Source organism: Falco naumanni, chromosome 3 (assembly GCF_017639655.2).
Source record: "Falco naumanni isolate bFalNau1 chromosome 3, bFalNau1.pat, whole genome shotgun sequence".
Classification (NCBI taxonomy): Eukaryota; Metazoa; Chordata; class Aves; order Falconiformes; family Falconidae; genus Falco; species Falco naumanni.
The window spans coordinates 11,395,921-11,409,237 of record NC_054056.1 but is presented as its reverse complement, the minus strand read 5'-3'; the positions used below and the strand labels follow the sequence as shown (position 1 = coordinate 11,409,237).

Sequence of the window (13,317 nt, the reverse complement as noted above, 5' to 3'; positions counted from 1 at the left end):
AAAGTTATTTATTAAGTTGTGTTGCTCATTGCTCCTAGAAACTGTGCCACGGATAGGATTGTATAAGAGTTGTGAAGTGCTACAGACCTTAACGTTCATTCATTTCTCTCTCCTTAACTCTGTCCTAGATTTTGCTAGCAATTCTTGGTGCCAAAAATGGACACAGAGATTCTGACCTGCATGGACTTTGTTGATCAATGCAGATCGGATGTAAGCTGACCTATTTCTGTCACGCTTTTGGAAGGTGCTAAGAGGTTATGCTGCTTCAGCCAGTAGTGCAGTAGGAAGAGGTCTGTAAAAAGATGCGTTTGGTGCCAAGGACCTGACATCAGCACTGTATACATTTCAGGGGGCTTAATTTAGACCAACTCTTCCAAAGAAAACTGGGGTTTTTTTTGTTTTCACTGTACATGGATGTAAATAACAGCGTGAAGTGAAGGACTCTGCAGGGCTAGGTCCTTCCTAGCCACTGCCAGCAGGTCACACAGAGCTATGATTAGCAGGTTTTAATCAAACTGTTTCCACAGCACACTAGTAGATGAGTAACACATTGAAAGAGCAATAATAGGCTGTGATGCAGAGAACCTCACAGAAATGTGTGTGTGAAGCTCAGTGCGTGCTTGTTTTTGCGGCAAGCACACTTTAGTGCATGTGGACTGAGAGCCAACACTCCATTAAAGAAGCAGTCCTCAGCGAAAACATGCTGCCTTGCTGCCTTGTCTTGCCAAGTGAATTGTATGCACCCACAGGTGCCAATAAGAAAAAGGCAAACTAACAAGTGACCTTTTACAGGGAAACTCAATTTAAAGGCCAGAGAAGGATACCCACTTGGAGATTTGGATCATGTCTGAAGTGCAAGGTGCATCAGGCTAAAGTTCTGATGTATCTAGGGAAGAGCCTTTTGTTTTGGTTCACAAGATGTGGGGACAGTTTGGACTGCAGTGCCTCAAACCCTTGTAACCCCAGCTTCTGATCTGACACTGAGCAGCTTGGAAGCCTGATGGAGGATATTTTTCCCCCCAAATGCTTTACACTCTTGATTTTTGCTCCATTTTTTCTTGTTGCTGTGAAATTTAATCGTGTTTTCTAGCCCTTTAGGCCTCACAAAGTCCAGCAGCTGCATTCTCATCTGGCTTGAAAGCTTATCCGCATACTTCTGAACCCCAAACAGGGATCGGGCCTGAGAGCCTCTCTGATTAAATGAAGTAAACCAAGCCCAAGAGACAGCTTGAGAAGCCCTTTCCACTATGCAGAAGGGAGATTGCCCATGATAAAACACATCAGGGCAGTCAAATACATTTAGAAAAATCTCCCCTTGAGTCTTACAGGTAAACTAGCACTGTAGGAAACATGAGCCCAGCTTTGCACATGCAGTAATACTGGGTTTATTTTAATGCACAGAGATTTAAATTGGCTGCAGTACAATTCTAGTGCACACTGCAGTGCCTCTTGCAAGGAGAACGTGTCTTAGCCAACAGACAACGGTGATTTGCTGCAGTACAGAGAAGCTAAGAAAACCCTGTATTCCCTCCGGTGTGGTTCTATCTATTTAGCTTGTCTAACATAGAAACCATGATGCTAATCTGTCTATTTATCCCTCCTAACAGTGCAGCCGTGTTGCTATTATGGTACTTAATCCTTCAGCATAATTCACATAGTTGTCAGATAACAAGGCAGAATGGCCAGGTGGTAGCAATGCATCTATTCAGTATGGACTCTCTCGGAATACACAGGCTAAATTATTCCTCTTCATCTCATGCTATGGCTGATAGCACCCTCCCATGCTCTTAGCGGTATGTAACAATTTTAAATGCATGTATCTTCACCCGGGAGACAGGGCTGTAGTAGTACTGTCATTTGGGAGAAAGGAAACTGAGGAATGGCAACAAATACTCACAAAATCTGTGTCAGGCAGCAACTTGAACCTATTTTTGGCCAGTGGTGTAATTCAAGGTGTGTTTCCATCAGCAGCCCAGAGCTCACACGTGGTCTTTCCTCTCCCCATCAGGTGTGGTTCAGCAACCGAAGAGCGAGATGGCGCAAACAAGCGGGAGCGAACCAACTTGCAGCTTTCAATCACCTGTTGCCGGGGGGCTTCCCGCCTACAGGAATGCCGACTCTCCCCCCGTACCAGCTGCCGGACTCCACCTACCCAACAACCACCATTTCCCAAGGTGAGCACCCATTTGCCTGCGCTGCTCCTCTTTTCTTGCCCTGCATCATCCCATTGTCCCTTCGCTTTCTGATTTGTGACATCCCACTGAGGCTCTTGTAATATATAGGTGGTTTTTCTTTAGTTGGGAAGACCAGGTTTTTCCTCAAGTCAATGGAAACTCCACAGTTTTCTCCTCTGTCTCATGGTCCTTTCTGCTGGACCAATGTTGTCTCATGACTGTAGTGCTGCTCAGCTTTAAAGTGATGAGCAGCAGATCGTTATAAAGTGAGTATCATGTAGGTGATCTCTTGTTCTAGATAAAACTCCATAGTGGAGTTCAGGGAAGGAGTATTGCTAATTCCAGTTGGCTTTGCCCTTGGTTTTTACAAAGGAATTTATGGATTCTGTCTGTTAAGAGAAAATGATGATATTTCATCCCAGGTTTGCATATTTTGTACTGTCACATGATATGCTTGTGTTCAGCTGGAGCACAGAGGTGGTGGGACCCCAAAGCTTCATCAATCCGTGCTTCGCACAGTCCCAGCTGTAACACCCCACCGCTGCTCACCTCTGAATGCTCTCTCCACAGATGGGGGAAGCACTGTACACAGACCCCAGCCCCTGCCGCCATCCACCATGCACCAGGGAGGGCTTGCTGCAGCCGCCGCTGCTGACACCGGCTCTGCCTATGGGGCCCGACACAGCTTCTCCAGCTACTCGGACAGTTTCATGAATGCAGCAGCTCCTGCCAACCACATGAATCCTGTTAGCAATGGCCTCTCTCCACAGGTATGTGACCCGTTTCCATTCTCTTTCTTTGGCTGACAGTATTTGGCTGGTTCAGATCCTTTGAGAACAGGGCAAGCTTCAGGCTATCACAGTGTATTATGGTTAACAAGGGAGTTATTGTTATTGTCACAAATTCTTGGAGGCAGCCTAGTTAAAGCAATTAGTTAATTTATCAGCAGTATCTCTATCCTGAGCTCAGCACTGTATTGCCAGAGCATTTTTATCCTGTTAGTTCCTATGTTCGGGTTAGCACACTGTAATCACAAACACCAGGACCTAAAGCATTGGTGTTTGTCTTCTCAGCCCTCCAAAAAAATTCCAGTGCAGGTGTGGGCCCTTTGATTGTGGATATTAGCCTAATGACAGCACGCTCGACCTTTTTAGTTGCTTTTTGCAGGCTCCCTTTTGAAGCAGTCCATGATTTGTGGGCAACTCATTTAGAGATTAGCTGAAGCCAGCTTGTCCAAGTCTGGAACATGAAAGTGCCACAGATATGAGCTTCCTCAAAACATAGAGATGTAGATCTAGGATTTAGTTTTGAGAAAGTAATTGTCATGCAAACAACTCTGCTAATGCTTTCCACAAGGTCAGAATAAGAGGTGTAGGAAAAGATATATTTCACACACAGGCGTGTGTTTTAAGTTTACCAGGTAACAGCCACAGCCTCCCCATGTAATACATCCTTGATTTTAAAATCACTGCCTGAGCTCAGAATAGAGCGCCCATGACCGACTCTGGGACCCGTGCTCTAAGCCTCAGCGCAGCTGCCTTCTGAAGTGCCCAGTCCCAGGTTTGATCAGATTGCTGCCAATTGTGTACATTGCTTTTCAGTGCTGCATGTGACAGAGAAGCAAGCCTCAGCAGTGCAGAGAGGTTAAAGCCTCCAGCACCAGCAGGTCTAGAGAGAGCAGAGCCTGTGCTATGTGTGTGTTAGGGCAGCGGACTTACGCTCCCGGCCAGTGAGCTCCACTGAAGTCAGTGGAGATGCCAGGATGTATGCCACCTGAGAATACAGCCCACTCTCTATCACTGTCCTGGGATAAGAATTCTAATTTTCTGTCACCTCATTAGATAAAGCCTTCAACCTTCTCTTTGATTTACCTGATGTAATCTGTTTTCCAAATGCACATTTGCTTTTAAGTGGAACAAGGCACGTATTGTACACTTAAAACTAACAGCAAGGACTCATATTCAGGTGGCGCCTGCCATCCTGAAGGGGTACCAAATGCATTTTACTTTTGCTGTCAGTCACTTGTGATATATGGAGACGTATGAAGCGTGCTTTAGCCGTTGTTTCAGAGTGGCCAGTAACACTATTTAAGACAGGAAGTGCAAAATAATTTGAAACTACAAGGAGAAATTAGGTAGGCATCTGAAATGAAAAGGCTACAACTGTTTAGAGAGGAGTCCAATAAACGGGGACATCAGAGAGGTATATAGATTTTAAGGTCCAATAGCTTGTGATCTCTCGAGTGTGAAAACACACATTGAGTGTCAATGGAAAGAGGGAAATTTTGCAGCTTCTCTGAAATGGTATAAAAATCCCACTTCTAGCTTTGAATGGTCACGAGATGGAAAATGTAAAAGTGTGACTGGCATGAGGCTGAATATTGCCTCAACAGTGTAATTTGTGGGGGAAATAGGGAGACGTCTTTCTGACAAGGGATTTCTAATAGCACTGGGCTTGGGAGATAGGCATATAGTATGGAATTCAAAGGCAGACTGCAGGTTAGATGGTCCAGGGCACGTGATTAATTCAGATTATCACAAGTGCAATTTAGCACCATAGAATAAGTTAAGGATGAGATCTGTGTGATAAGCTGCACAAGCAGTAGACATATACAAGTCCATCATGCAATTTCCATTTCTGTAGCTTCATCATCTACTTACTAGTCCTGCTCACTAAATCAGAGGCTCATTGAAATGACCAGACCAACGCTTTTTCTATGCTTATCCCTATCCCAAATTACCCTGCCCCCAGGCTCAGGCTAGGGGAAGATAGAGTCCTGAGCCAATAAGCCCTTTGTATGGGAAAAAGAGGATACATTATCTGGCAGACCTGAAGAAAAGACAGCTTTGCACCCCCAAGAAGGGGAGATTCCCATTTTCCTAATGCTTTTAATCATGTGAGGGCCAAGATATCAGCATATAAATTCTTCTATTTCTTTTGTGTATAGAAAGGCTAACCTAGGTTATTTTATGACTGCTTTATATTTACTTATCATGCTACCTTCCTGCCTTCCTAAGCCCTCTGCTGTTCCTAGTGGAGGGATGCACGAAATACTCCTAACAGCAAGCATGAGAACTCTTAGATGTCCTCTTTTATGTACTGGCGTGGCTAAGAGTTTTGTGAGGTCTCAGTATGGGATGCTTCTCCGTGCATAATGCAGCTATTCCCCGACATTACAGGTAAAACCCATTGCACCTCAATCCTCTCATCCTCCTGTCCAGCTATCTGCGGTATCTGGTTGCTCTCTGCAGGGGTAAATACCAACTGCAGGAATGGAGGGAGTTCAGGAGACAGGAAAAAGAATTGGGAACTTAAAATGATGGCAGTTTGTCTGAGCTGCAAACAGACAGTTCTCTGGTTTCATCCCTTAGCAGCAGCAGGAGGGAGATTTCTTTGCAGTTTAGACAAGGAGGTGGGGGCCAGCCTGGCCAAGAGCTCCCAGCATTTGCTGCCGCTCGGCACGCTATCCAGTTACCCCAGGATTGGGTGTCCCAGCCAGAATCCACCAGACGGGCTCGGTGCTGGCAGCTGAAATTCTAGAGGAGAAGTGTGGCATTTCCATTCTCACAACAGAGAAAAGGGGATTACGTTTGGCCACTGTGGGCTCAGTCCCCCACGCACACACGTACTTTAGTCCTCCCCCTCCTGACAGAATGAGCAGACACCGCTGCAAGTTTTACCCAGCCTTCACTTGGGAAATGGCCCATTTCTCACTTGTTTTCCAGCCTGAGGCACACGAAGCCTTGTGCCTGTCCAGCTCTGCTGCTGGATCCCCAAAGCATTTCCCACGCGCTTTCCCCAGTGTCAAGGCTGTCCTGCCTCTGTTCCAGACCTGAGGAGTGAGAGGTCAGCTGGGAATTTTTGACTTCAGCTACTTCATCCCGTGATGATGTTTTTTGTGACAGTTCATAAAAGAACACCAACTTGGTTGTACAATGGATAGTCCCATGTGATTAAACCACTACCTGGCATGATCTTTCATGTCATACTCATTCCTAGACCTTAGCGAGAGACCTTAGGGTAACCAGAGCAGTGATTTGTGATGGGTTTGTGCTGGGGCAGCCTTTTTAAGAGAGAGATTTTGCTCTGACTGTTGCCTGTTTGAGAAAGTCAACTTCACAGGCTGGCCAGCTGCAGCCAGATGAGTCACCCTGCATCTGTCAGGATGCACTTGGTGGCTGCAGCAGTCATGGATGATCAGAAGGTAGCTCGGTACTGGGGAGCCAGAATGTGCAGCAGTGAGGTTGCCATTGCTCCCCAAAGGTTGTGTGGGTTAGCAGCAGCTGTCACAGATTCAGCTGGGCTGACTCAGTGGCTCATAACTGCCTCCAGACTGGCAGTCATGCCTGTGCCAAAACTCAGCAAAGATGTGGACTCCTGAAGCAAAGTTAAATTTGAAGAGTGAGTAACCGGTTAGCAGTCATACAGAGTATGATTTCCAGCCCTGGAGCTTCTGTCTCGTCATTTCTCACAAGAGTGGGTTGTAAAAACAAGTGTGGGTGGGTGGGATCTCATAAATACATTGTAAATATTTCCAACTCATTTTCATCCCACATAGGAATAATTTCCCATTTCTCTGAGAATACCTATCAACCTCAATGAGGACAAGGCCAGGCACCAAGGCTTCCTCAGCTAGCTCCTGCTTCACACTGTCAACGAGAACAAACTTTGCATCTCTTGGTTTTGAAGTTCAGGCCTGTGCTAGCTGAGTAGTGCCCCTCACTGTGGCTGGGATAAGGCTTGTGACAAATAGCACAAAATAGTGCTTATCTCAGTATTAAGCCCCGTTACGTCCTGAGGAGCATCTGACAGTCCTTCAAGAAATGTGTATGCTGCAGTGCAGGCTGAGGTGGGAGGAAATTAGGTGAATTAAGCAGTACATTACAAGTCAACATAAAGAGAAAAGTGAGGGTCACATTTGACTCTGCCTCTGCCATTTGTGATGATGGGAGGATCCCCGGGTGCTTTTCAAACGGCAAAGAAGTAGCACCATACTGTATTCTGGGCTGCTTTCATCACTAGCACATCTCTTCTGCCTTTTAAAATGTCTTTGTGGTTTTTAGGAGCATTTTGCCCACTGCTTCACCTCCTAAAATTTCTGCAGCCTTTTTAGATCCAGGTCTGTATCTTAAATGTGTCTGACCATTCCCTGTAGCATGTTCAAGTTGTGCAAGGCGTTCTTCAAAAGCAAAAGAATATTAGTTTGTTGCAGGTGGCCCCTGTGTAGCTGGAGAACATACTAGGATATAGTTAAGAGTCAGGTGTTTCTGTACTTTCATAACATGTTATTTCTGAGACCTTTGAATCTTTTAACAAACCCACAGGATCACCCAGAGATTAAGACAATTCCAGAAATATGAAGAGCCAAGAGAAACTTGTTCACAATCTTGTATTTGTTGCTTTAATTTTCTCAGGGCTTTCACTGGCTTTTTTTGCTCCATGAGCAAATTCATTTCCAGTGTAGTGGCAGTATCTGAAGGTTGGAGCCAAATTTTACAATTTCTGGTTTATCACCATTTCTTGATAGTGTTCCCGGAGGGACACCTGAGGCACAGGTCAGGCTCTGCCAACAAATTTACACTCTAAACTCAGAGATCTTCTTAGTCTGTACAACCGTAGCACAATTCTGTTTTTCCTGACATCATCCCAGGGCTCCATTCTCTTCCACCATCCAGGTTACCAGGTTTTCCTCAGCCTCGTTGAGGTGGGATTAGAGATCATCTGAATCCCTGTCAGAGGCACACTGATCCTGGCAGAAGAATGAGAAGAGCCAGCTGAGCCCTTTTTTGGGGGGAAAACCTGGCAACTGGGAAGGACACGATGTTAGCTGGTGAGAGGGGAGCAGGCATTGCGGTGTCTGGCTCCAGCGAGACAGCGCTCCTTCCTTCAGTGACACGGTTCCCTTCTGTCTGGTTATTTTTTTTTCTTTTTCTTTCTTTTTTTTTTTTTTTTTTTTTTTTTTGTCGGAGACACTGTGCCTATAATAAGCATTCAAAATGAGTCTTGCTGGGCCAGGAGAAGGGGAGGGGAAGAAAGAGGGGGAGGAGAGGATGAGATTTGGGGGGGGAGGGGGAAAGGGAGGAGGGGGTTTAAATAGCAAAGAATTAGAAAAAAAAAATCTGATGCAAATCACTAGTAGAGAGAAAATTATGTGCAATTACCCAAGCGATACTGGGCAGCCGTGCCCACCCCAACCAACAAGATCTCATTAACAAGCAGAAAATAAGATTGAAATGGTGTGTAAAAGAGCTGAAAAATGAATTTGAATGCTGCATTTGTCCACAATTACCCCCTCGTTCACACATATTTTATTGCAATTTTTTTATTATTCTTAATCTTTCCATCCCTCAAAGCAGATTGGGAACATCCTGGCATTACAGTTGCTGAGGGAGGAAGCATTAAGGATTCCCCGTTTCCCTGAAAGGAGACCCTTCTCTCGCTCGAATTTTAAAGGGTTGGTTTTGGACGGATAAGGATTCATTTCTCCGGCTTATCTTAGTGTAGGAACATGTTCTTCTAATATTCTTTAACCTCTGACGCTCTTGGGTGCCACCCCACACGATTGCTTTTCTTTAACCTTGTCTCCTGGGTTCCTTTACCTCCCTTTTCCCTCTTTCTTTCCACTTTCTCCTACCCTCCTTTTCCACTCCAGTTTTTTTCATGTCATTTCTGCCCTCTTCCCCCCATGCTGCCTCCTCCACGTTCCCCCTGCAGCCCCATCTCTCTAGAGGACCATGATTCCCTCAAATGAAGTGTCTGCCCTTCAGAAAGTGGCTGCTGTCCCTTTTCAGCATCGCAATTATTCCTCGCACCCTGTTTCTTTCCCAGTGAGCTGTCTTCAGCCTCCCCACGACCTTGCGGCAGATTGCACACAGCATTTTTGGAGAAGGAGGTGAACATGTGCTAAAATCCGTGTCCATTTTTTGCCAGGGGGATGGAAAGGGGGCATGGGAGCTCCGGGTTTCTCTCTGGGAGAAACTGGCTCTGTTGAGACTGCGTTGGCGTTTTCCCTCACTTGGTGTCAAATGCAGCTCCATCTCTCTAAACTTTTAACCTATGTGTCCCAGGAAAGCTGGTAGTTTTTCCCCTAAAGTTTCTTGCTTTCTTTTTTTTTTTTTTTATTTAACCAAACAAAGCCCATCTGCTCTTGTCAATTAGACGCCTCTGCTCCCAGCAACGGGAAAAGGGGAGAATGGAACATTTTTCTCATGTGAAAATAGATACGTATTTATTTCCCTGATTCCTAATGACTCTGTTTCTGTGAACAAAGGAGTAGAGTGGGAAGGGGGAAATTCATATCTGATGGGCCAATTCACTTTCTGTCAGTCTTGAGGTTTCATGAGTTTCCTTGATGGATTTGGATGCTCTGGTCCCACTGAAACCTGATTAGAAACAACTAAACCAGAATCTTATTACCTTAACCCTAACTCTAATGCTCTGGGTGGCACAGATTGCATTTATTCCTATGTGATTTCCACTCCAGACATTGTTCTCTGTGTATATTACTGTGATATTAAAATATTAGAAACACTGAAAGATTTCAGAGCAAATAGTTGGTTCCTGAGCCTTGAATTCGATAGGAGCTTTGTCATTCCCTTTGATGGGTCCAGGGTCAGCCCCTGTGGTACTGCACTATTTGTAAACTCAAGTGTCAGAAGTAGACAAATTGGGGAGAAAGGGGAATAAGGAGAAAATAGGAGAAGAAATACAGGAAAAAAAACCAAACCACCTGAGGAGAATGACGAGACTGATGACAGCAGGAAGAAGAAATGGAGGGAGGTGTGAAAGTGTCTGATAAGCCCCCAGACGGTGGAGCAGGGAGCATGTATTTAACATACCCTGGACTAAGACACGGAAATCTGTACCCATAAATCTTTAAATATCCCTTCCCACCCAGACCCTGCTACCCACTTATGGGGTGGTGGGAGCAAAGCCAAAGCAGGGTGGATGGAACAGGCATTGCAGGGGCTGTAATTCCTGCTGAAATCCAGACAGGACTGGTGGGGCTTTCAGTTCTGCTGAAGCACCTCTCCTCTGGGTCCTGTCTCCTTTCTACACCACGGAGGGTAAGAGGGACTTGGCCAGGAGACACAGACTTGGAGAATTCAAATGCAGGATTTGCCCTGCTTTATGATTAAATAAGGGAACTCGAGACAAGGCAGGCAGGGCGGATAGAGAAAATGAGAGATTAGCAATTAATGCAGCATCCAGCCTGGTGACTGGCATTTCTGAGCGACCTCTGGCATTCAGAGGCGAGTGTTTCACCGCATGGCTCGAAGAGCTGCAATAACCCAGGGACTAGGGAGCTGGTGCTGAGCCGTGAGAGGAATCAAGGGACCGCAGCAGGGAAAGGCAGCCCTGGAATGAGGGAAGTGAGATAGAGGGGAAGCTTAAAAGGGAGGAATGCAATAAAAGGAATAATTAGGATTCAGAGGCAGGGGCATGCACGCGTGCTCTCGCACGCCTGTGTGCACAAGGGCATCGATGTTCTGCGTGCACATTCTGCGTGTACACACCAGTGTGTGTGCCCATGTGTTGTGTGTGCCTATTAAAATCTAGCAATGGTGTAACAGCTGTGCTCCAGCTGTGCCCTGGTTGTGAAAAGCCATCTATGATAGGAAAAATCTACAGCAACATACTTCGCAGTGGATCAGGCACTAACCCCAACCTGCCTCACTCTTTTTTTTTTTTCCCACAAAGAAGGGTTGTGGAAAGTGTTTTAACTTCAGTGGGTGTGACAGAACAGCAGAGATCCCATGCTGGGAAAGGGAGTGGGACAGTGTATCGCAGGTGTACATGGGCCTATTGCTGTCCTTGAAAGCCTCAAGCCTGCACCACCTCAGGGAACACTACACACTGAAGATGGACACAAGATTGTGCATTGCTCAATCATTTTAGGGGGATATGCCATGATCTCCAGCTTTCCCAGAGCTAATGGATGCATTTTGAAAGGGGTCATTATTCTGTACAGTTTATTTTCTGTTTGCTTCATCATCTGTGTGCTAACGACAACAGAAATCCACATTCGCTCCCATCCCAAAGCCAGCCAGCTGCTGGGATTGCTGACAGATAGGTTGCAGCATCTTGGGGTGCAAGTTGTGAGCAGGTCATTTTGGGACTAAGAGGACAGGGAGGACGTGGCGGGGGCTATATCCATCTCTGGAGCATTCTGGAGGACTGCTCAGAAGAGCTATTAGGTCCTGAAGCATCAGGAGAGGCTTATGGGGGAGATGTACCCTAAAAAGATGCTGCGCTGGTCTTTTGTGTGAGATGGAAGGGAGTCTGGGTATCGCATCAGCTTGCAGAGCGTTCATCTTGCCAGCTCTCTTGATCCACTGTGTGCAGAGAGGGGAGCAGCATATGGCTGTGCAGTACGTCATTGAGTAGTTTGGGGTTACAGGGCTGCGCAGGGGCTTCTGTAGTGCACAGGGAGCATGTGAAGTGCAAAGGAGAGGGCATACAGCTGCTTGCACAACCGAGCACTAATGGGGGGCTATCGGGTTGTGGGGTGCATGCCGCACGGGAGCTTCCCCCTCACACAGTGGTGCATGTGAGGGAAGATGGCTTGGGTGCAGCAAGGCCTCCTGCTGCAAGATGCTGCTTCTTGCCTCCATCAGACAGGCGTGCACGAGATCAATTTACAGCAGGGGCTGAAGATCAGAAATCCTAGCAGGGTCTGGGGTGTGTGAGTAGTAAAGTGATCAAAGGTGCGGAGGGTCTTAGCTCGCTGCAGTAAGCTGGAGTCAGCCCTTAAGCCTATCCAGTTTGAAGATGAGGGGGATCTTATTTCAGGGAATAAGTACCTGAAAGGGAATTGTGAGCCACGTAGGGGAAAGGGTGGGGAGCTGCTTGCCAAGCAGATACAAGAAAATCACAGGGACTGGTTTAAGAGAGGGAAAGAGGCAAGGCTGGCACCAAGGGGGTTGTTTTGGGGTAGGAATTCACCCACCAAGCCAGTGCAGAGCCGACATAGGGATGTCTGAGCAGCCCACGCTGCTCACCACAGCTCTTCAGTGCAATGCTTGTTCTGGGACCCACCGACACGTGGGGCCAAGCCTGGGTTGAGGTAGGCCCTGTGGGGAGCTCACCTGTTTGTCTGGGGGAATATTTGCGCTGCTGCATGCCCCACACGTCCCTCCAGCTGCCCTTTCAGAGGGACACTGGCGGGGGGACGCTCCTGATGGGGAATGGGGAAGAAGGAAGACAAAGTCTGCTGTTGTCTCTCTTTCCCCCGAGATCCAGAGCGGCAGAGAGAGCCCCTCACAGCCTCCTCTCTCTATGTCTCTCCCAGCTTTTCTTCTCCCACTCCCTTCCCTTCTTCCACTCCCTTCCCTTCTTCCTCCCTCTCCTCTCTCCTTCCATTTGATGTGGAGGAGAGCTGTCTGCCACTCGTGCGTCTGTACCGAGAAGGGATCAGAAGTTTCAGCGAGCGCTCGGCGCCTCTCCTTTGATCCATGTCCTGAGGCCTGCTTGACAGCGGAAAAAAAGCATGGAGACAAAACGACTCAGTCAAAGTGATTCCTGACAACTGTCTCCATGAGATAAGGAAGCTCTCTGTGTCTTGGGTGGTTTTTTTTTTTTTTTTTTAATACCGCCTCTCCGTTTCCATAAGAAGCGGAGTCACTTTAAACCAGAAGAGCCAGCCAACAGCCAAGCTGCACAGAGAACAGCCGAGCAGAGAGTGCCTGGCTGAGCTTTATCATGTTTCCTGTCTCCCTTTCCATTTCTTTCCCCCACCCTTTTTTTTTTCTTTAAAAAAAACCCTCTTTTTCCCGTTTTTCTTTCCCTTCTTTCTACATGCTGTGCTACCTTGCCACCTTACCCCAATGCTACCTCTAATTATGCAGTTGCAGAGAAAACCCAATGCATTTGCAGGTGGCCAGGACATTATTCAGCTCAATCCCAACCACAGGGAAATGCCTGCCTTCCCCGCAAGGGGCTGGAGGGGAGAGAGAAAGCCCCGTATGTTATCTGACAATAACCAATCCTTTTAGGGATCGGCAGCAGGCCTCATTAATAGCAAGGCATTATGCACCACTGGCCACTTAAGTGGTCCTTAGAGCTGTTCCCCTGCTGCTGAGCCCCAGATTTTTTATGATTGTTTTATTTTTCTTGCCTAGTTCATGTCATGCAAGGAGATGTC

General features: G+C 46.8%; 1 protein-coding gene across 4 annotated transcripts in view; it reads left to right on the top strand.

The window, feature by feature from the left end:
* Positions 1 to 13,317, top strand: part of PAX7 (paired box 7) — a 100,432-nt gene that overhangs the window by 61,456 nt on the left and 25,659 nt on the right. For all 4 annotated transcript variants that reach the window (XM_040587177.1, XM_040587178.1, XM_040587175.1 and 1 more), the window contains exons 6-7: positions 2,009 to 2,174; positions 2,745 to 2,944. In XM_040587177.1, coding sequence (XP_040443111.1) covers positions 2,009 to 2,174; positions 2,745 to 2,944 — 366 coding nt within the window. The remainder of the gene's footprint in view (positions 1 to 2,008; positions 2,175 to 2,744; positions 2,945 to 13,317) is intronic.